General features: G+C 37.5%; 1 protein-coding gene and 1 long non-coding RNA gene across 9 annotated transcripts in view; one reads left to right on the top strand and one right to left on the bottom strand.

The window, feature by feature from the left end:
• Tgfbr1 (transforming growth factor, beta receptor I) overlaps nucleotides 1–21476 on the bottom strand; it is a 61705-nt gene that overhangs the window by 22241 nt on the left and 17988 nt on the right. For 2 of the 4 annotated variants that reach the window (NM_009370.3, NM_001312868.1), the window contains exon 2: nucleotides 8692–8937. In NM_009370.3, the coding sequence (NP_033396.1) occupies nucleotides 8692–8937 (246 nt within the window). Of the gene's footprint in view, nucleotides 1–6196; nucleotides 6471–8691; nucleotides 8938–9641; nucleotides 9774–21476 lie in introns of those variants that run through there. The other 2 variants (XM_030253397.1, NM_001312869.1) reach the window with 2 other exon arrangements.
• Gm32435 overlaps nucleotides 6540–21476 on the top strand; it is a 33833-nt gene continuing 18896 nt past the window's right edge. Inside the window, exons 1-3 of one of the 5 annotated variants that reach the window (XR_881259.3) lie at nucleotides 6540–6625; nucleotides 18159–18306; nucleotides 19762–19894. This is a non-coding gene — a long non-coding RNA (predicted gene, 32435). Of the gene's footprint in view, nucleotides 6626–10394; nucleotides 10911–18148; nucleotides 18307–19761; nucleotides 19895–21476 lie in introns of those variants that run through there. The other 4 variants (XR_881257.2, XR_881258.3, XR_390551.4 and 1 more) reach the window with 4 other exon arrangements.

Here is a 21476-nt window from a genome sequence, read left to right as displayed (position 1 = left end):
GGATGGTTGTGAGCCACCATGTGGTTGCTGGGACTTGAACACTGGACCTTTGGAAGAGCAGTCGGGTACTCTTACCCACTGAGCCATCACACCAGCCCTTCCACCAACTTTTTAAAGCCTAAGACTTCCTTTGTTTACTTTTGTTTTTTATTCTATTTGCTTATTTATAAATTTTTAACTCTTTCCCTCAATTTTTTGTGAGACGGGGTTTTATCACCATAGTTCATCCAGGCTGGTCTCAAATTTGGGATTCTTCAACCTCTGCATTCCAGCACTGGATATTAATACATTGTGTATGCACATCCTTTCTAGACTATTTTGCCAACTGTATTTTTTTATTAGGTACTTTACGTACATTTCAAATGTTATCCCCTTTCCTACTTTCCTCTCTGAAAATCCCCTATCCTCTCCCTCCTCCCCCTGCTTCCCAACCCACCCACTCCCACTTCCTGGCCCTGGCATTCCCCTATACTGGGGCATAGAACCTTCACAGGACCAAGGGCCTCTCCTCCCACTGATGACTGACTAGGCCGTTCTCTGCTACATATGCAGCTAAAGCCATGAGTCCCACCATGTATTTTCTTTGATTGGTGGTTTAGTCCCAGGGAGATCTAGGAGTACTGGTTAATTCATATTGTTGTTCCTCCTATGGGGCTGAAAACCTCTTCAGCTCCTTGGGAACTTTCTCTAGCTCCTTCATTGGGGACCCTGTGCTCCGTCCAACAGATGACTGTGAGCATCCACTTCTGTATTAGTCAGGCACTGGCAGAGCCTCTCAAGAGATGCTATAACAGGTTCCTGTCAGCAAGCTCTTGCTGGCATCTGCAATAGTATCTGGGTTTGGTGGTTGTTTATGGGATGGATCCCCAGGTGGGGCAGTTTCTAGATGGTCATTCCTTCAGTCTCTGCTCTGAACTTTGTCTCTGTAACTCCTTCCATGGGAATTTTGTTCCCCCGAAGGATTGAAGTATCCACACTTTGGTCTTCCTTCTTTTTGAGTTTCATGTGTTTTGCAAATTGTATATTGGGTATTCTGAGCTTCTGGGCTAATATCCACTTATCAGTGAGTGCATATCATGTGTGTTCTTTTGTGATTGGGTTACCTCACTTAGGATGATATCCTCCAGACACATCCATCTGACTAAGAATTTCATGAATTGTTTTTAATAGCTGAGTACTAAGTATTCCATTGTGTAAATGTACCACATTTTCTGTATCCATTCCTCTGCTGAGGGGCATCTGGGTTCTTTCCAGCTTCTTGCTATTATAAATAAGGCTGCTATGAACATAGTGGAGCATGTGTCCTTATTACAAGATGGAGCATCTTCTGCGTACATGCCCAGGAGTGGTATTGTTGGATCTTCTGGAAGTACTATGTCCAATTTTCCGAGGAACCACCAAAATGATTTCCAGCGTAGTTGTACCAGCTTGCAATCCTACTAGCAATGGAGGAGTATTCCTCTTTTTCCACATCCTCACCAGCATCTGCTGTCACCTGAGTTTTTGATCTTAGCCATTCTGACTGGTGTGAGGTGGAATCTCAGGGTTGTTTTGATTTGCATTTCCCTGATGACTAAGGATGTTGAACATTTTTTTAGGTGCTTCTCAACCATTTGGTATTCCTCAGTTGAGAATTCTTTGTTTAGTTCTGTACCCTATTTTTTAATAGGGTTATTTGGTTTTCTGGAGTCCAACTTCTTGAGTTCTTTATATATATATGTATATATATATATATATATATATATATATATACATATATATATATATATATATATATATATATATATATATATACATATATATATATATATATGTATATATATATATATATATATACATATATATATATATATATGTATGTATATGTGTGTGTGTATATATACGTATGTGTGTGTATGTATGTGTGTGTATGTATGTATGTGTGTATATATATACACGTATGTGTGTATGTATGTGTGTGTATATATATACGTATGTGTGTGTATGTATGTGTGTATATATATATACATACATACACACACACATATATATATATGTGTATATATGTGTGTGTGTATATGTATGTGTATACATATATATATATATATATATATATATATATATATATATATATATATATATATAGGATATTAGCCCCCCTATCAGATTTAGGGTTGGTAAAGATCTTTTCCCAATCTGTTGGTTGCCGTTTTGTCTTACTGAGAATGTCCTTTGCCTTACAAAAGCTTTGCAATTTTATGAGGTCCTATTTATTGATACTTGATCTTACAGCATAAGTCATTGGTGTTCTGTTCAGGAATTTTCCCCCTGAGCCCATATCTTCGAGGCTCTTCCCCACTTTCTCCTCTGTAAGTTTCACTCTTTCTGGTCTTATGTGGAGTTCCTTGATCCACTTAGACTTGAGTTTTGTACAAGGAGATAAGAATGGATCAATGTGCATTCTTCTACATGCTAACTACCACCTGAGCCAACGCCATTTGTTGAAAATACTGTCTTCTTTCCACTGGATAATTTTAGCTCCTTTATAAAAGATCAAGTGACCATAGGTATGTGGGTTCATTTCTGGGTCATCAATTCTATTCCATTGATCTACCTGTCTGTCACTGTACCAGTACCATTCAGTTTTTATCAAAATTGCTCTGTAGCACGGCTTGAAGCCGGGGATGATGATTCCACCAGAGGTTCTTTTATTGTTGAGAGTAGTTTTTGCTATCCTAGGTTTTTTGTTATTCCAGATAATTTTGCAAATTGCCCTTTCTAACTCAGTTGAGTTGGAATTTTGATGGGGATTACATTGAATCTGTAGATTGCTTTCAGCAAGATAGCCATTTTGACTATATGAATCCTGCCAATCCATGAGCATCAGAGACCTTTCCATTTTCTGAGATCTTCTTTGATTTCTTTCTTCAGAGACTTGAAGTTCCTATCATACAGATCTTTCACTTCTTTAGTTAGAGTCACACCAAGGCATTTTATATTATTTGTGACTACTGTGAAGGGTGTTGTTTCCCCAATTTCTTTCTCAGCCTGTTTATCCTTTGTGTAGAAAAAGGTCACTAATTTTTTGAGTTAATTTTATATCCATCTATTTTGCTGAAGTTGTTTATCAGGTTTAGGAGTTCTCTGGTGGAACTTTTGGGGTCACTTCTATATATGATCATATTGTCTGCAATAGTAGTATTTTGACATCTTCCTTTCCAATTTGTATCTCTTTGATCTCCTTTTGTTGTCTAATTGCTCTGGCTCGGACTTCAAGTACTATATGGAATAGGTAGAAGGAAAGTGGGCAGCCTTATCTTATCCCTGATTTTAGTGGGATTGCTTCAACTTTCTTCATTTAGTTTGATGTTGGCTACTGGTTTGCTGTATATTGCTTTTATTATGTTTAGGTATGGGCCTTGAATTCCTAATCTTTCCAATACTTTTATCATGAAGGGTATTGGATTTTTTTCAAATGCTTTCTCATCATCTAATGAGATGGTCATGTGTTTTTTGTCTTTGAGTTTGTTTATATAGTGGATTACGTTGATAGATTTCTGTATATTGAACCATCTCTGTATCCCTGGGAATGAAGCCTACTTGATCATGATGGATAACTGTTTTGATGTGTTCATGGATTTGGTTATCGAGAATTTTACTGAGTAATTTTGCATCGATTTTCATAAGGGAAATTGGTCTGAAGTTCTCTTTCTTTGTTGGGTCTTTGTGTGGTTTAGGTATCAGAGTAATTGTGGCTTCATAGAATGAACTGGGTAGAGTACCTTTTGTTTCTATTTTGTGGAATAGTTCGAAGAGTATTGAAATTAGGTCCTCTTTGAAGGTCTGATAGAACTCTGCACTAAACCCATCTGGTCCTGGACTTTTTTTGGTTGGGAAACTATTAATGACTTTCTATTTCTTTCAGGGATATGGGACTGTTTAGATCATTAAATCTGATCCTGATTTAACTTTGGTACCTGGTATCTATCTAGAAAATTGTCCATTTCATCCAGGTTTTCCACTTTTGTTGAGCATAGGCTTTTGTAGTAGGATCTGATGATTTTTTTCAATTTCCTCAGATTCTGTTATGACTCCCTTTTCATTTCTGATTTTGTTAATTAAGATACTGTCCCTGTGCTCTCTAGTTAGTTTGGCTAAGGGTTTATCTATCTTGTTGATTTTCTCAAAGAACCAGGTTGATTCTTTGTATAGTTGTTTTTGTTTCTATTTGGTTGATTTCAGTCCTAAATTTGATTATTTCCTGCAGTCTACCACTCTTGCTAACTTGGGTGAATTTGTTTCCTTTTGTTCTAGAGGTTTTAGGTGTTCTGTCATTCAAGCTGCTAGTATATGCTCTCTCCAGATTCTTTTTGGAGGTACTCAGAGCTATGAGTTTTCCTCTTAGGACTGCTTTCATTGTGTCCCATAAGTTTGGATATGTTGTGGCTTTATTTTCATTCAACTCTAAAAAGTCTTTAATTTCTTTATTTCTTCCTTGACCAAGTTATCATTGAATAGAGTGTTGTTCAACTTCCATGTGTATGTGGGCTTTCTATTATTTATGTTGTTATTGAAGATAAGCCTTAGTCTGTGGTGATCTGATAGGCTGCATGGGATTATTTCAGTATTTTTGTATCTGTTGAGGCCGATTTTATGACTGATTATATGGTCATTTTTGGAGAAGGTACCATGAGGTGCTGAGAAGGTATATCCTTTTGTTTTAGGATAAAATGTTCTATAGATATCTGCTAAATCCATTTGTTTCATAATTTTTGTTAGTTTTACTGTGCCTCTGTTTAGTTTGTTTCCAGGATCTATCCATTGATGAGAGTGGAGTGTTGAAGTCCCCCTTTATTATTGTGTGCAGTGCAATGTGTGCTTTGAGCTTTACTGAAGTTTCTTTAATGAATGTGGATGCGCTTACATCTGGAGCATAGATGTTCAGAATTGAGAGCTCATCTTGGTAAATTTTACCTTTGATGAGTATGAAGTGTTCCTCCTTATCTTTCTTGCTAACTTTAGGTTGAAAGTTGATTTTATTCGATATTAGAATGGCTACTCCAGCTTGTTTCTTGAGACCATTTGCTTGGAAAATTGTTTTCCAGCCTTTTACTCTGAGGTAGTTTCTGTCTTTGTCACTGAGTTGGGTTTCCTGTATGCAGCAAAATGTTGGGTCCTGTTTACGTAACCAGTCTTTTAGTCTATGTCTTTTTATTGGTGAATTGAATCCCTTGATATTAAGAGATATTAAGAAAAAGACATTGTTGCTTCCTGCTATTTTTGTTGTTAGAGTTTAAATTTTATTCATGTGGCTATCTTCTTTTAGGTTTGTTGAAAAATTACTTTCTTGCTTTTTCTAGAGAGTATTTTCCCTCCTTCTTTTGGAGTTTTCCCTTTATTATCCTTTGAAGGGCTGGATTTGTGGGAAGATATTGTGTAAATTTGGTTTTGTCATAGAATACCTTGGTTTCTCCATGTATGGTAATTGAGAGTTTTGCTGGGTATAGTAGCCTGGGCTGTCATTTATTACTTAGGGTGTGTATGACATCTGCCCAGGATCTTCTGGCTTTCATAGGTTCTGGGGATAAGTCAGGTGTAATTCTGATAGGTCTGCCTTTATATGCTACTTGACTTTTTTCCCTTACTGCTTTTAATATTCTTTGTTTTGTGCATTTGGTGTTTTGATTATTAAGTGACGGGAGGAATTTCTTCTCTGGTCCAAACTATTTGGAGGTCTGTAGGCTTCTTGTATGTTTATAACATCTTTCTTTCGGTTGGGGAAGTTTTCTTCTATAATTTTGTTGAAGATATTTACTGGCCCTTTATCTTTAAGTTGGAAATCTTCCTTCTTGTCTATACCTATTATCCTTAGGTTTGGTTTTCTCATTGTGTCCTGGATTTCCTAGATGTTTTGGGTTAGGATCTTTTTTGCATTTTGCATTTTCTTTGATTGTTGTGACCATGTTTTCTATGGAATCTTCTGCACCTGAGATTCTCTCTTCTATCTCTTGTATTCTGTTCACATCTATGGCTCCTGACTTCTTTCCTAGGTTTTCTATCTCCAGAGTTGTCTCCCTTTGTGATTTCTTTATTGTTTCTACTTCCATTTTTAGATCCTAGATGGTTTTGTTCAATTCTTTTACCTGTTTGGATGTGTTTTCCTGTAATTCTTTAAGGGATTTTTGTGTTTCCTCTTTAAGGGTTTCTACCTGCTTACCTTTATTCTCCTGTAATTTCTTTAAGGGAGTTATATCCTTATAGTCTTCCATCATCACCATGATAAGTGACTTTAGATCCATATCTTGCTTTTCTGGTGTGATGGTGTATCCAGGACTTGCTGTGGTGGGAGAATTGGGTTCTGATGATGCCAAGTAACCTTGGTTTCTGTTGTTTCTGTTCTTATGATTGCCTCCGCCATCTGATTATCTCAAGTGCTCCCTTCCCTCTCATTGGAGCCTGTCCTTCCTGTAATCCCAGTTAAGTCAGAACTTCTCAGAGTCCAGCTTTCTTTGTGATCCTGTGATTCTGGAATCCTGTGATGCTGAGATTCTGGGTGTGTCAGAGCTCTTGGCAGTCAAGCTTCCTCTGAGATCCTGAGATCCTGGTATGACCAAACCCCTGGGATCCTGGGATCCTAGGATCCTGGGTGTGTACCTGGAAGTGGTACCTCTTCTGGGGACCGTGGGGCTGTCTGCTGAGTTCGAAATCAAGGTAGACCAGTGCCAAATGGAAGGAACCCGAACCACTGGTTAGGTGGGGTTCCTGTGTCCCTGCTCCTGCTGGCCCCAGGAACTCCCGGTTCTGTAGGAACAGATGTTGTGTTCCACTCACCAGTAATCCTAAGAACCTGGGTATGCTAGGGCGCCTGGAAGGTGGAGAATCCTTTGGGGACCGTAGGACTGTCCACCAAGTTCGAGCCCAAAGTGTCCCGGCTGCCAATTGCATTTTTAATTACATTTATTTTCTTATAATCTCTAAATAAATTAATATTTACTCATTTCAAAAACACATTTATACACATATCTAAATGTGTCAACAATTGAAGAAAAGGAGACCACAAATTTAAAATAGGGATTGGAGAGAGTGTATGAAAGGGTTTAGAGAGAGGAATGGGAAGGGAAAGTATGATATTATAATCTTTTTTCATTCTTGACATCTTCATTTAGATTCATTTATCAAACAAAACTATTTCTAAAAAATTCTTTCAGGAAGGATTTTAAATCCTTATATACTGCATACTTAATTAGTTATCTGAAGACAGCTGTTACCTTTGTATTAAAAAAAAAAGTCTTTCTAAAAGGCTTACTTTAAGAATAACCAATATATAATATTCTACTGCCCAGAAACTGGAATAAAGTGGAAAATCTGAACATTTTCCTCCTTTTTTAGTAAACAGTGTTAAATGCACTGAGACCTTTTCACCATACTTAAAACTTATACTGGGCCAGCAATATGACTTGTGTGGAAAGATCCTTATTACCGAGCCTGATAAACTCAGTTCGATCCTCAGGAACCAAAGGAGAGAACCAACTCCTACAAAGTATTCTCTGACATAGGTGCACTCACATGAATGCATGTACACACACACACACACACACACACTGCAGAAATTATTCATAGTTTTGGCCTGTGAGCAGTATTCATTCTTCCATCAAATCTGCTAGCATTAATACAGGTTTTCTCCCATTTTATATTCCTTTGACCATTAAAATAAGAATTCAGGACTTGGAGAAAGTGGCAAATTTCCATTTAATTCATTAAGCTTTAAATTATTAGCTATACCAGGACCATTTATTATTATCTATTATTTTATGTGTACGGTTGTTTTTGCCTATATGTATGTTTGTGCACCCATATCCATGATTTGAGGTCAGAAGTGGGCATCAGATCCCATGAACTGGAGTCACAGTGTGAGCCACCACACGGGTGCTGGGAATCGAACTTGGGTTCTCTGAAAGAGTCACAAGCACTCTTAACTGCTAAGCCATTTTTGTAGCCTTTCTAGGATCTTTTTGTTGGTGGTGGGTTGTTTGGTTTTTTTCCTTTTTTTCCCCTCGAGACAGGGTTTCTCTGTGTAACCCTGGCTGTCCTGGAACTCACTCTGTAGTCCAGGCTGGCCTCAAACTCAGAAATTCACCTGCCTCTGCCTCCCAAGTGCTGGGATTAAAGGCATGCGTCACCACGCCAGGCCTTCTAGAATCTTTTTAAAACTATTAAATACATGGTGCCACTAGACATCATACACAATTAATTTACATACCATAAAAAGGTAAATATTACAAAATGAAAACATTTAGACTGTTTGGTGCACTCAATTTCTGCCCATTAAAAGGCTGTTGATTAGATTGCCTTAAGATGTACGTACACTAAACAAGGAATGAGAAATTCACTGAGGACAAGGCAAGGAAAACCCTTAACAACATGTTGTCCTATGAGATTCTAGAATTTACCCTTGCAGACATAGCAGATCTCACTGAGAGTCTCCTGGCACTGCTTTCTCTAACACACACCCAGGAGTCAGGCTCCTAGCTACTCATAAATCTACAACTGTGGACAGGTAACTCTCTGCCTCTACTCTCAACAAGCCAGGTTTGATGATCTCTGTAAACACTTACAGTTCTATATTTGTAGGCAGTCTAGAAGCTTTTTTTTTTTTTTTTTTTTTTAGCATCTTAGAAGAAGAAAGGGAAGGGTGCTAATGCAACAACTTACCTGTAGTTGGGAGTTCTATTTTATTGCAGTGGTCCTGATTGCAGCAATATGTTGTAGTAACTGCCCCTGTTTTTGAAGATGGTGCACATACAAATGGCCTGTCTCGAGGAATTAGGTCAATTTCAGCTATACACATACTATTGTGTATAACTTTGTCTGTGGTCTCAGTGACTGAGACAAAGCAAAGACCATCTGTCTCACAGGTAAAATTATCCTTTGTACAGAGGTGGCAGAAACACTGTAATGCTAGAGAAAGAGAATAAGATTTTATTAGAAGAAGATAGTGCCAAGATTAAGTTTAAAAGTTCAACATTTACACCACTACTACTATATTTTTTTACTGTAACAATTTATGCACTGTTCAAATAACAAACTTTATTACCCTTAGAATGTCCAAGAATTACACATACATAGAGACCAAGGTAATTTAGTGAAATTTTGACCTAGCCTAGAAAAAAGTCCACAAAATTTCATCTAGATAAGGCAATCATTTGCCCTCCCATTTGAAACACAGTAGTTACATTTGTTCCTAGTATTAAATTACACAATTACATCCACACACATACCCCACCCCTCACAAGTGATTTCAGAGCAATGTGTGAAAAAAGTGCCACAAACCCATTAGAGGCTAGAAACACCATTTCAGTAGATTTGTGGTAATGAAGTAACAGGAATAGATTCATATTGAGCCACAGGTTTTTTTCATTCATCCTGTGCAACCCCTACGACATGTATCTTCCAGCTGGTATAGGGAAGATTATTCCAGCAACAATTTATATATTCGAGCCACATGGAACCTAGTTATATGCCCATTGTATCTATTAGATCTTGTGACTCAACTCTAGGAATGACCCCTTTATGGAAGTGTCTGCTGTCACCAACATCATTTGTCAAACACAACCATATCCTCTAATGGGGTTAAGTGCTTTCTCAAAGTATACACAGCTTACCAGAAATGCTGACTTTATTACTTCTTCCCCTAAGAAAATATAACTTCTTTGAATTCAGAGACCCATATTCATCCTGGAAATCCACAACATATGGTTGGTTTTATGCCCAAGGGCAGTATTCAAAACTTCTTGCTGAATGAACAACATAATAGGTAGTTCAATTACTCACTGGCAAAGGAAAAGACCAGTTAGGAGGAATGGCCAACAATGATGAGACCAGGAAGGATCATTATATATAGAAAAAAAGAGTAGTGGGCAGACAACAGCCCAGAAGAAAGCTATCTTCCTAAATGGCTTATGCAAGAAAGTTTACTTAGCAGGCCTGAGATAAACAACCCAGCATGTTCACAAGAACAGCATATCTTCAGAACTGTCCTCGACTGGATGTTAGTGCTGAGCCTCTGGGATATGCTCTCTGATAAGAATGTTTCTGTATGTGTAAGGCCTTGGGTCACACAGTACCAATTTGACCAGATAGTTTGTACTAACAATGTGAGTCACAGAAAAGATCTATTTTTGTTTGTTGGAATGAAGGCAGTTAAGACCTTACTTAACTCAGCTGTTATGCAGACTATAAGCCTATGGATTGTGATAGCTAATCTACATCTATATCAACTTTATTAGGTTAAGAACTACCTAAGAGATTTGTAAAGCACTCCTCTGAAGGCATTTCTAGGGAGGTTTTGGGTGGAGGTGGGGGGACCTGCCCTGAATATGGATGATACTGTCCTGAAAGAGACAGACAGACAGACAGACAGTGACAGACAGAAAGACCCATTTAAGATGTTCTGCCATGCCCTTCCCAACTTGAAACCAAAACCTTTAAAACTCAGTGGACTAATAAGCCCTTCCTTAAAGACTAAGGATAGCAATCCTTAATTTATTTCTGTCAGATACTTTGTCATAGCAATGAAAAATCTAATATCATGGCTGGTGGCTGACCCTCAGTAAAACCCTGGACACTAACCAAGGCTCAGGTGGGCTTCACTGGCTTGCAGTGCTTTGTACATGCCACTGCTAAGAGAATGAAGGGTCCTGCTCCACTGGGACACTATCTACAAAACTGCTCCAGTTCTCTGCCAAACTACTGCCTACGTGCCTTTCAGCTTTGTCAAACTTAAGCTCTATCTTTTCATTGTAGTGACTTGTATCCATGACTGTTAACAGCTCTGAGTCTTCTTAGTGGCAAAAGAGAAACACAGCCTAGCACTGCCACCAGGGCCTGAAGTTCCCTCCTCTTAGGGAAGGCAAAAAGGAATGAATCTCAAGGTGAGCCAGCGTGAATCAAAAGCAGAAAATTTATTCAGGCAGAAATTCATCTAGGACAAGAACAGTATACCTCCAAAATTATAAAGAGCTTCTTGAGGTATTTTTATTGTTCATACAATTTAATCTACAAGACTTAAAGATTAATAAGCAAATCTCAAAATTTAAGTTTAAAATATCAAGTAAATATATGAGCCACAGTACATCTTTCTATTAACTTAGGGAATTACCTTTTTGAATTTTTGGCCTTATTATGCTTGGCAAACACAGTATCACTAAGTACTGAACTATATATCCTGAAGCCTTTTTGCATTTTCAAAACCTTGAGACACATACCTGGTAAGTGGCCGAGGCAGGCCTCCAATTTGCTATCCTCCTGCCTCACCTCCCATTGTTGTGGTGTAGTGGTATTATAGGCCTAAACAACCCTACCACCACTCCCTTCCACAGAGAACCATGACAGCAGGCTAAGAATTCCCTTCAAGTGAAACCATAAGTGGTTTCATTAGATTTAGGAAACATCCAAGCTCTAAGTAAGCATAGCTTGTTATCTGGAGCATCTTGTTTGAGATGATTTTAGGAAAAAAAAAGTATTCTCTGTAGCAATTCTGAGTTTATCAAATCATGTTTCTGACTTCTTTTCCTTCTTACATCCTTTTACTTTTTTCTGTCTTCCAACCCGGTCTCACTGTGAGTCCTTCTACCAAAGCATCATAGCTAATGGTGTTTGGGGATCCTGAACTGACTTGATAGCTAAACTCTTAACTCAAGAACACCAGGTTCTTTTCGAGAATGCTTAAAAAGGTTTCTGCTGCAACCAGCACACTTGTCTATTATTTTAAGAGATTACCAAGTTTTATTTGACCATTATAAAACATCTTCAGAATGAGATGCACTTGCCACATAACCTGCTGGCTTGACCTCAATCTCAAAAACTTATATAAAAGATGGAAGAAAAGAATCAACCCCAAAAAGTTGTCTTCTGACCTCCACTATGTTCTCTTCCTCACACATAAATAATAGTAGTAAATTGAAAGAATATTTTCTTTCTTCCTGGAGTTCAGTCATTTGACATAACTCTAACCAAGTATGAAGGGAACTCAAGAAAAGTAAAAAGACTGAACACTGTTAAAAAGAGATAAGTATGATGTTGATTTTGGCAAAGAGATTTAGTAGTTCTCTCTGCCTAGTCAAATTCCACTTCTCTGTCTCTTCCTCCTTCAAGATTATCCTTCAAAGGATTCTATTCAAAGATCCTTTCCACAAGTGATCTTACTTCTCCCCTTCAAATACTGGGGTTTGTTTCATTTGCCCCCACATACTTCTGCATACCTTGAAGGTGCATGCAAATCTGTCTATATAGTTTGTTGTTAGTGTCTCTCCTTACTTTAGGAAGGGCTGTGTTGAGCTATCTTGTTTTATTCTGGATCTCTAGATAGCATAGTATCAGAAAAATACATTTGCTAAATAGTTGCCCAAACAAGAGGTCACAAACATCAAGGAGAGAAATGCAGTCTATGAGTCACATAGACATTTTCATTCCAAAGATAATCTATCTACAATGACAAACATTCTGGATCCTGAGTAACCACCATCTATCTTCACAAGCATTACAAAACTTTCACTGCTGTTTCTATAGTTATGTGAAAAGCTCATTCTGGTCAAGTGTCCATGTGGCACACTTTACATACAGACAGCTTCACAATATGTATACAATAAAAACATACAAGTAACACTTAAATCACAGGATTAAGTAACACTTAAAAACACAGCACAATGTAAACCTGGCAGAGTTGAAATAGCCAGTGCCCCGAGTCCATGCAAGCCTTACACAAATCCTTTCTTTGTAGGACATTTGGCAAACATTCACTAGCAGTATATATGGCTGTGATATTCAACAACACTTTTTGTTCTAACTTCCAATAATTGGTTTAGAAAACCATTTAGTGAAGACTTCAATTATAGTATAATGTGAGCCACATCTTCCAGTAAACAAACTGATATTTGAGAACTGCTTCCTAGCTTTGGTTAGGTATGAGATCTCATTATCCTAAACTTCCCAACAAGCCCTGAGGTCATTAATACTATCTTGAACATTACTGACCAGAGCAGCCACTTGCAGCATTTATTATCACTGCAGTTATAACAGTGAAACAGATATAAAAACAGAATCAGACCTAAGGTCATCTTATTTCTACAATAAAACAGAAGCATCAATTGTCACACCAAATAATTGTATTAATTTACATTCTATTATTTGTAATTGTCCTTGATTCTAATTTACAGATTTAATTTATACTTGTAAATAAACCCAAAACATTAAGTTTTACATTTTCTAGTTTCATGTTTACAATTTAAGGAATAGTGTGAAAAATTGTTTTGCACTTTTCATTTCAAAGAGGTCTACATATGATGAAATTTTGAAAAACGCCAATGCTGAAGGGCTTCTCTTACTAGTCTTTAACAAGAAAGGTCACTAGACAATATAAACATCCTATAACACAATGCTTAGCCAGGCAAGGGTTTATGTCTTGAGGGAATTTTAAAATTCCATTTTTCCAAACTAAATCAGATGACTGAATATAGGATTGCTATTATATGATGTACAGGCTGGTTTTGTGTGTCCACTTGACACAAGCTAGAGTCATCACAGAGAAAGAAGCCTCAGTTGAGGAAATGCCTACATGAGATCCAGCATATTCTCAATTAGTGATCAATAGGGGAGGGCCCAGCCCATTTGAGTGGTACCATCCCTGAGCTGGTGGTCCTCAGTTCTATAAGAACAAACCAGGGAAGCAAGCCAGTAAGCAGCACTCCTCTAAGAGCTCTTGCATCAGCTCCTGCCTCCAGGTTCCAGCCCTGCTTGAGTTCCTGTTCTAACTTCCTCCAATGATGGATTGTGATCTGGAAATGTAAGCCAAACTTCTGTTTTGGCCATGGTGTTTCGTCTCAGTAATAGAAACCCTGACTGAGACATATGACATAGTAAAATAGTTTATGTAAATTAAACAGAAACAGATTCTCATGAACATATATCTTAATTCTCATTTCTTACAAGTTGAAGTCTGTAAGCTAAGTGTGTAGTGCACACTTTTAATTCTAGTGCTTAGAAGGCAGAGGCAAGAGAATCCAAAATTCCAAAATAGCCTGAATTACATACACAGTAAGATTGCTTCTTAAAAAAAAAAAAAATCAGGGGTTAGGGACGTAGTCAGTGGTAATGCCTGGCATGTGCAAGACCTTGGTTTCAAAACTCAGCACTTTATCTCCCCCTAAAATTATAACTGACTTTATTATTAAATAGATCTGGGTTATCTCATTCCTATTTTTAATTTTAATGTTTTTCCTTTATGTGTATGTTTCAGTGCCTCTGTGTGTATGTCATGTGCATATGGTGCCTGGGGAGGCCAGACGAGAGGGTTATAGGCTGTTGTGCACACCTGATATGGGTACTGGGAACAGAACTTAGTCCTCTGACAGAATAGCATGTGTTTGTGTGTTCTTAACCAATGAGCCATCTCTCCAGCCTCCCCCTCTCTCCTCTTTTATTAAAATAGGGCTTTGGGCTGGCAACTCCCAAAATTGTCTTTTGAACTCTACACACACACAGTACACACAAATAATTTTTTAAAGTAAAAGTGAGGCTGGGGGCTGGAGAGATGGCTCAGTGGGTAAGAGCACCCGACTGCTCTTCCAAAGGTCAGGAGTTCAAATCCCAGCAACCACATGGTGGCTCACAACCATCCGTAATGAGATCTGACTCCCTCTTCTGGGGTGTCTGAGGACAGCTACAGTGTACTTACATATAATAAATAAATAAATAAATCTTAAAAAAAAAAAAAGTGAGGCTGGCAAAATGCTCAGTAGCTCTTTGCCACTTCCCACCAAGCCTGGGGACCTGAGTTTGATCACCAGAACCCACATGGTAGATGGAGAAACTGACTCTTAAGTTGTCCTCTGACTGACATACATGTACAGTGGGGTACATTTTCTCTTATAAGTACTACATCCCAAATAAAAATGTAATTAAAATATCTTTAATTAAACTAGGTCTTGTTTCCATTTTTAAACATTTTAAGCTAGTATACAAAGTAATGGATGTTATTATTGCATTGTTACACATATGTATCATTACAATATATTGCAATTCACCCATGTCCTCTCCTCATCACCTTTCCCTTTACAAATAGTCTCTTTTTATGTCTTATGTATTCCAGTGCATTCTAAAGTAAGATCCTTCACATCCTGACAGTCCCTGTTCTAGATCTATCATACACACAGTTAAATCCAGGTCTCACATGAGAGAAAACAGCATCTGTCATTCTGTGTCTGGTTTACTTCATTTAACATGATTTATAGTTCTATCCATTTTCCTAAATTGATACTGCTGAACAAAATTCCACTGTATACATGGACTATGTTTATGTGCATTTATCTGCTGATGGACATCTAAGTGGTTACATTCTCTGGCTGTTATGAACAGTGAAACTATAAGCATGAATGTTCAAGTATGTAAGTGCATTTTTTAAAGTGGCAGTTTTTCTTTATCCCTGACTAGCTCCCAAATGAATGAGACATTGTAAGATTTATTTAATTAGCTTTACAACACAATAACCTGGCACTCATTGATCTGTTCTAATCATCTAAGCTAATGTGGTTACTTCCCAGCCAAAATCCCTGAGATATTTGCATTTTAGTATTGGTCTGTTTCTGGGCTCTAGGTGTTTTTCCCTGGTGTCTCTCCAAACTTCTACGTAGTACCAAGTCCCTTCTTTCCCACTCTTCTTACCCCTACCCTCACTCCTTCCCCTGGCTGGAAGAAGCCCAGCCCTATTGTCTCTTCTGTGCAGGCACTGGCTGATTGACAAGTCAGAGAATAAATGGAGAGCTATGTTTATACAAACTTGAAATAGGAGATACTTAGAATAAGCATTATAATGCCATGTCCAGATTGTGATAAGATATGGTGGCAGAGAAACCAGCATTTGAATAATACAAGAATAATTTTATACACTATACAGTAACATTATGCCTACACAAGTATTTCTGTTATCCTGGCTAGCTTTGTGTCATCTTTTATGCTGACACAGCTAGAGTCATCAGAGAATAGAAAACCTCAACTGAAAAAAAAATGCCTCCATAAGACCAGCGATTGATGTGGGAAGGCTTAGCCCAGTGTGGGTGGGCCATCCTTAGGCTGGTGGTTCTAGCTTCTATAAGCAAGAAGGCTGAGCAAGCCATGTGGAGTAAGCCAGTAAGCAGCACTCCTCCATGGCCTCTGCATCAGCTCCTGACTCTAGCTTCCTGACCTATTTTGAGTTCCTATCCTGCCTTACTGATGCCTGGATGATGAATAGCGATGTAAAAGCATAAAATCCTTTCCTCCCCAACTTGGTTGTGGTGTTTTATCACAGCAACATTCACCCTACCTAAGACAAAAACTGGTACCAAGAGTGGGGTCTAAAGAAACAGAAGTATAAGGATGAGTATTTTAAGTATCTGAAATAGGCTCAGATACTTAACTTCAGTGACTAACACAGTCACTGAAGCTCTCCTAGGAGCTCAGAGAGTACTGAAAACCCACGGTATGAACAGTTTACAAACTTAAACTTGATTATCCTGATTCACCAGTTGGAAGAGGTAACAGATTTGGTGATTCTATATAAAACTTTTGACAAACTGTGGAAAAATAAGGAAAATTATGATGTTGGATGATTGTTCCTAGGATCTCTTAATTAAATTGACAAAGGAAAGAATGCTCCATGATAAAATGAACCAACTTCTAGCATATCAGAATACAGTGAAAGACAGCAATGGACTCTGATGGGCTCCAGATGTGCATAAACAATCTAAAGGTTTCTAAGTGTGCCCTGGAAGAGAATCTTCTCTTTAGCAGCCACAGAACTCAAGATGCAGAAAATCAAACTGAAAGGTTGGCTAAATTACAGAGAAAATTCAAGTCACAAACTCAGGGGATGTCAACAGTTAAAGGGCATTAATTGGTAGAAAATGGAAGGGGAATGTGTGGGAAGACCCTATTCAAGTTGAACTTAACTCTCAGATTCTCAAGAATTTATCTCACCTGAGAAAGTAGTCTCTCCACCCTCAGCAGAAGACGTACTCCCATCTCCACCTCCTCCTAAAATATTGCCTTTTCCACATTTAACTGAAGAAATTAATCCTTCATTGTCTACTAAACTAGTAGTGACTTTCTCTGAAAGATATACCAGGACATCTGTGCTAAGTACACAGTCCTGTGTACATTTACCTAGGAGTAGTTCTGTTTTCAGGGGTTTTGTGTGTGTGTGTGTGTGTGTGTGTGTGTGTGTGTGTGTGTGTGAGTTTGAGGAACCACAGTGGCTATACTAGTCTACATTTGAGAAGCAGTGAATGATAAGGGTTCCCATTTCTTCACATTCTTGCCACCATTTATTGTCATTTGGTTCTGATAGGGTTGAGCTATAGCCTCAAAAAGTAGTTCCAATATTCATTTCCTGTATTATATAGCTAAAAATGTTGAGTGCTGTCTTAAGTATTTATTGGCCTCTTGTATATTTTCTTTTGACAACTATCTGTTCATGCAGTAGCCTGCCTATTAACAAGGTAATTTGGGGGGGGGGGTTAACTTGAAGCTCTTTGTGTATTTTAAGTATCAGACTCCTGATATTATTTGATACATAGTTGCCCCCCACCTCCCACCCCCATTTTGTAGGCTCTCTTTGCTCTGCTGATTGTAGCCTTTGTTGTACAGAAGCTTTTAATTTCATGTATTCCCGCTGACTAATTCTTGTATTACTTCCTGTGCTACTGGGATCTATCACAGAAAGTTCCGGACTATGTGTATGTGATTGTGAATGGCACGTGGGGTCCCAAACTGCAACTGAACATGGGCATTCATCACTCTTAACTTCCTGACTGTAGTACAACTTGGCCAACTGCCTCAAGCTCCTGAGGTGCCATGACTTCCCTGACATGATAAACTACACCCTCAAGCTGGGGGCCAAATTAAACCCTTTCTCCCTTGTTTCTGTCAGGATATTTTACTACAGCAAGAGAAATGTACATAATACAATTTGTACCTTGAAGTGTTTTGCTGGTTTTCCTCTTAAGAGTTTCAGGAGTTACAATCTCTACTCTAGTCTGAACTGATTTTATAGGTGTTATTTGTTAAAGCTTTTTCTTATTTGTAAACCTTTGTTTACAAAATGTTACTTCATATATTTACATCTGTGTCTTCTTATTCTACTCCAGGGTTGTATCCCATGATCCTGTCAGTACTATACAGCCTGCTATTATGGATACATAGTATTTTACATCAGACACTGAAATCTCCAGCACGACTTTCTGCTAAGGACTGCTTTTGCTATTTGGGAGTCTTCTGTGCATCTGTATGAAAAACGTAAGAATTTTTTTTTTTAGCTGTAGGAAAAAAAAATGTCAATCTGAAGACTACCACTTGATGGAGCTTGTTCTGAATTTGTACATCACTTTTGGTAAAATTTGTCATTTACACAATATTAATCGGTTAGTGTGAGATGTCTTTCTCCTGTTCTTTACTCTGGATCTCTTGTCTCACTAGTTAGATTTATTCTTATGTGGTTTTTGTTTGTTAAAGCTACTATGAATGGAACTTCTTCCTGGATTTCTTTCTCAGCATGCTTGTTATGGATATGTAGAAAAGATACTGTCTTGTTTATGTATGTTAATTTTGCATCATGTTGCTTGGTTAAGTATTTATTGGGTCTATGTTACCTAGAGGAATCTGCAGGGTATTTTAAAATAAAAGATCATATGGTATAAAAATAAGTTAGTTTGACATATTTTCCTACTTATTTCCCTTTTCTTTTGTATTAGTGCTCCAGCTAAGACTTCAAGCACTATATTGAAAGTGCAGAGACAGTGGACACTCTTGTCTGCTCCTGATTTTAGAGGATATGCCTATAGTCTTCATTGTATAGCCTTTGTTATATTCTGGTATGCTCTTATTTGGCTATTATTATGAAGGGATACTCACTTCTACAGAAGGTCTTTTCTGTACCTATTGAGAAGATAATGTGATTTCTGTCCTTATATCTATGCATTATATTTACTGGTTTCCATAGATTAAACCAATATTGCATTCCTGGGAAAAAGTCAACTTATTCATGGTATATGATCTTAATGTATTCTTACTTTGGGTCTATAAGAATTTATCCAAGTTTTTTTTCATATATTCATCAGAGAAATCAATCTATAACTTTCTTTTATTAGTTATTCCTTGCCAGTGTTAGTATCAGAGTGATGTTGGCTTTGTAGAATGGGTATGTTAAGGTTCTTTCCATTTCTATCTTATGGAAAAGTTTGAGAAGCACTGGTATTAGCTATTCTTTAGAGGTTTGCTAGAATTTGATAGTGACTTTCTAGTCTTGGGTTTCTTTGTTGAGACTTTACTGCTTACTTTGATCTTATTGCTTATTATGGGTCTCTTAAATTGTTTATATCCTTTTATATTCAGGCCCTATGTCAATGAACATATATCTATTTCTTCTAGATTTTTAGATCATATATTTTTCAAAAGTATCCCCTAGTAAGCCTCTGGATTTCACTAGATAATACTCCCTTTTACATCTCTAACTTTATTAATTTGGATCACTATTTCATTATTTAGTTTGGCTACAAGTTTGTCAATTTTATTTTTATCAAAAACCAGCTCTTCAAGAGAGGGGGGTGGACAATGGTTGGAATGTAAATTATTAATTAAAAACAAACAAACAAACACCCCAGTTCTTCAACTGACTCTATGCAGTGCTCATTTAATCTCCATTTCATTAATTTCTGCTTTGATATTTATATTTCTTGCTGTCTACTCCTCTAGGTTGGACTATTCTACTGAGACCTTGAGGTACACCATGAAACAGAAAAAATAGGAAGAAAAGCTTTACAGGATATGCAAGTCAGAACTCGGAGAATATATACAATGTCCTGTATCAGTAAAGATGTGAAAGGTATACTGATGGGGGTTTTCCTCAGTGGCAGGATTTCATCTTTTAGTTATTGAATCTCAAATACTCTAAGATAATCAAATTCAATAATGGTTCAAGACTAACTACAATGGTTTAACAACAAAATCAACATAATTCCATTTCCAACCTAGCTCATCTCAAAATATCAAGTCAGACACTGTAGGTTAACACATATTAAACTAATTACATGAACATACAGATATATGTGAATAAAAAACATGTTAAGAGCAACTCCATTTATCAATACAACAAAATATATTTTCCAAATGATATGCTTAAATGTACACTGAAGAATCCTAGATTGATACAACTTTATAAAACTCAAAGACTGTAGTTCAGTTCTGTCATTTATGAAGAAATCAAGTTAAGGGACCCATAATGATTAACAGCAATTATTCTACTTAGGTTACACAGATGGATATGAATCCCCTCTGGATAATCATCATGAACACAAATGACTTCAGATTTCTAGTACTCATGTAAAAGCCTGGTATGGTGGTGGCACATGCCTGCAATCCTAACACTTGAAGAGGAGGAGGAGGAACATGAAAATCTCTGGGACTTGCAGGCCAGTCAGGGTTGCTAAACTGGTGCCCTTCAAGTTCAATGAGAAACCCTATCTCAAAAAAAGGTGGAAAACAATTGAAGAAGATACCCAATATTGACCTCTGGCACGTACGTACACACACACACACACACACACACACACACACACACACACACACACCTCAACTGTGGCTCAACTGAACAGCTTCACATTTAGATCCTTATCCTGATTTTTTTTGATTGCAAAGATAAAAAGCCAAACTCAATGTTTAGTACCTTCCTAATATACTGTCCAATCTTATTTCTATTCCATAATCTCTGGAATTATGCAAAGGCTTAATTCTGAGAAGTGTATTTCCTTGAACTTTAAACATTCTGAAATCTAGATATACTTCACAATCAAAGTTATGAAAATAACAATGGAGGAGGAGGGAACAAGACACACACCATCATAGTCCAACCTCTGGGACAGAAAAGGTAAGATAAGATGGATATTCCAACTAAATGGGTCCTGCAAAATGGCACTGGTAATGTTGTAAATGACACCTCAGTCTGCACTCAGACTGAAACAGAAGAATTGCTAAGATATAAACAAAAGCCTATCAGAATTCCTCAGAAACTTGTGAAGCAGATCTCTCTGTTTGTCAGGAAGAACCATTATTTCCTTTATCTGCCTCACAGCCAACAATTTCCTTATTAGCACACACCTAATACAAACCAAAGACCCCAGGATAGCTCCTGGCTCTTCCGGCCTGCAAACCTCGCTACTACTCTTAGTTTCAGGCTGTTCAAGCAACCCACCAAAAGAAATAGCCATAGAAGGTTCTAATTTCCCAAATAAACTTTTCTTTCTACCCATAGAGCAGTAGTCTAGCTCACTGTTTTCACTGCACTCTTGCTTATAGGGATGATCACAGATGGTATTGTTCATTAAATCATCACATTAATTATTTGCACTGGTTGCTTTTTCCTGCAACTAAGTGTTATAATTTTGATGGTTATTAAAATGTCTGTACATAGA

This window comes from Mus musculus, chromosome 4 (assembly GCF_000001635.26).
Source record: "Mus musculus strain C57BL/6J chromosome 4, GRCm38.p6 C57BL/6J".
Taxonomy (NCBI): Eukaryota; Metazoa; Chordata; class Mammalia; order Rodentia; family Muridae; genus Mus; species Mus musculus.
This window is presented reverse-complemented; position numbering and strand designations above follow the sequence as displayed.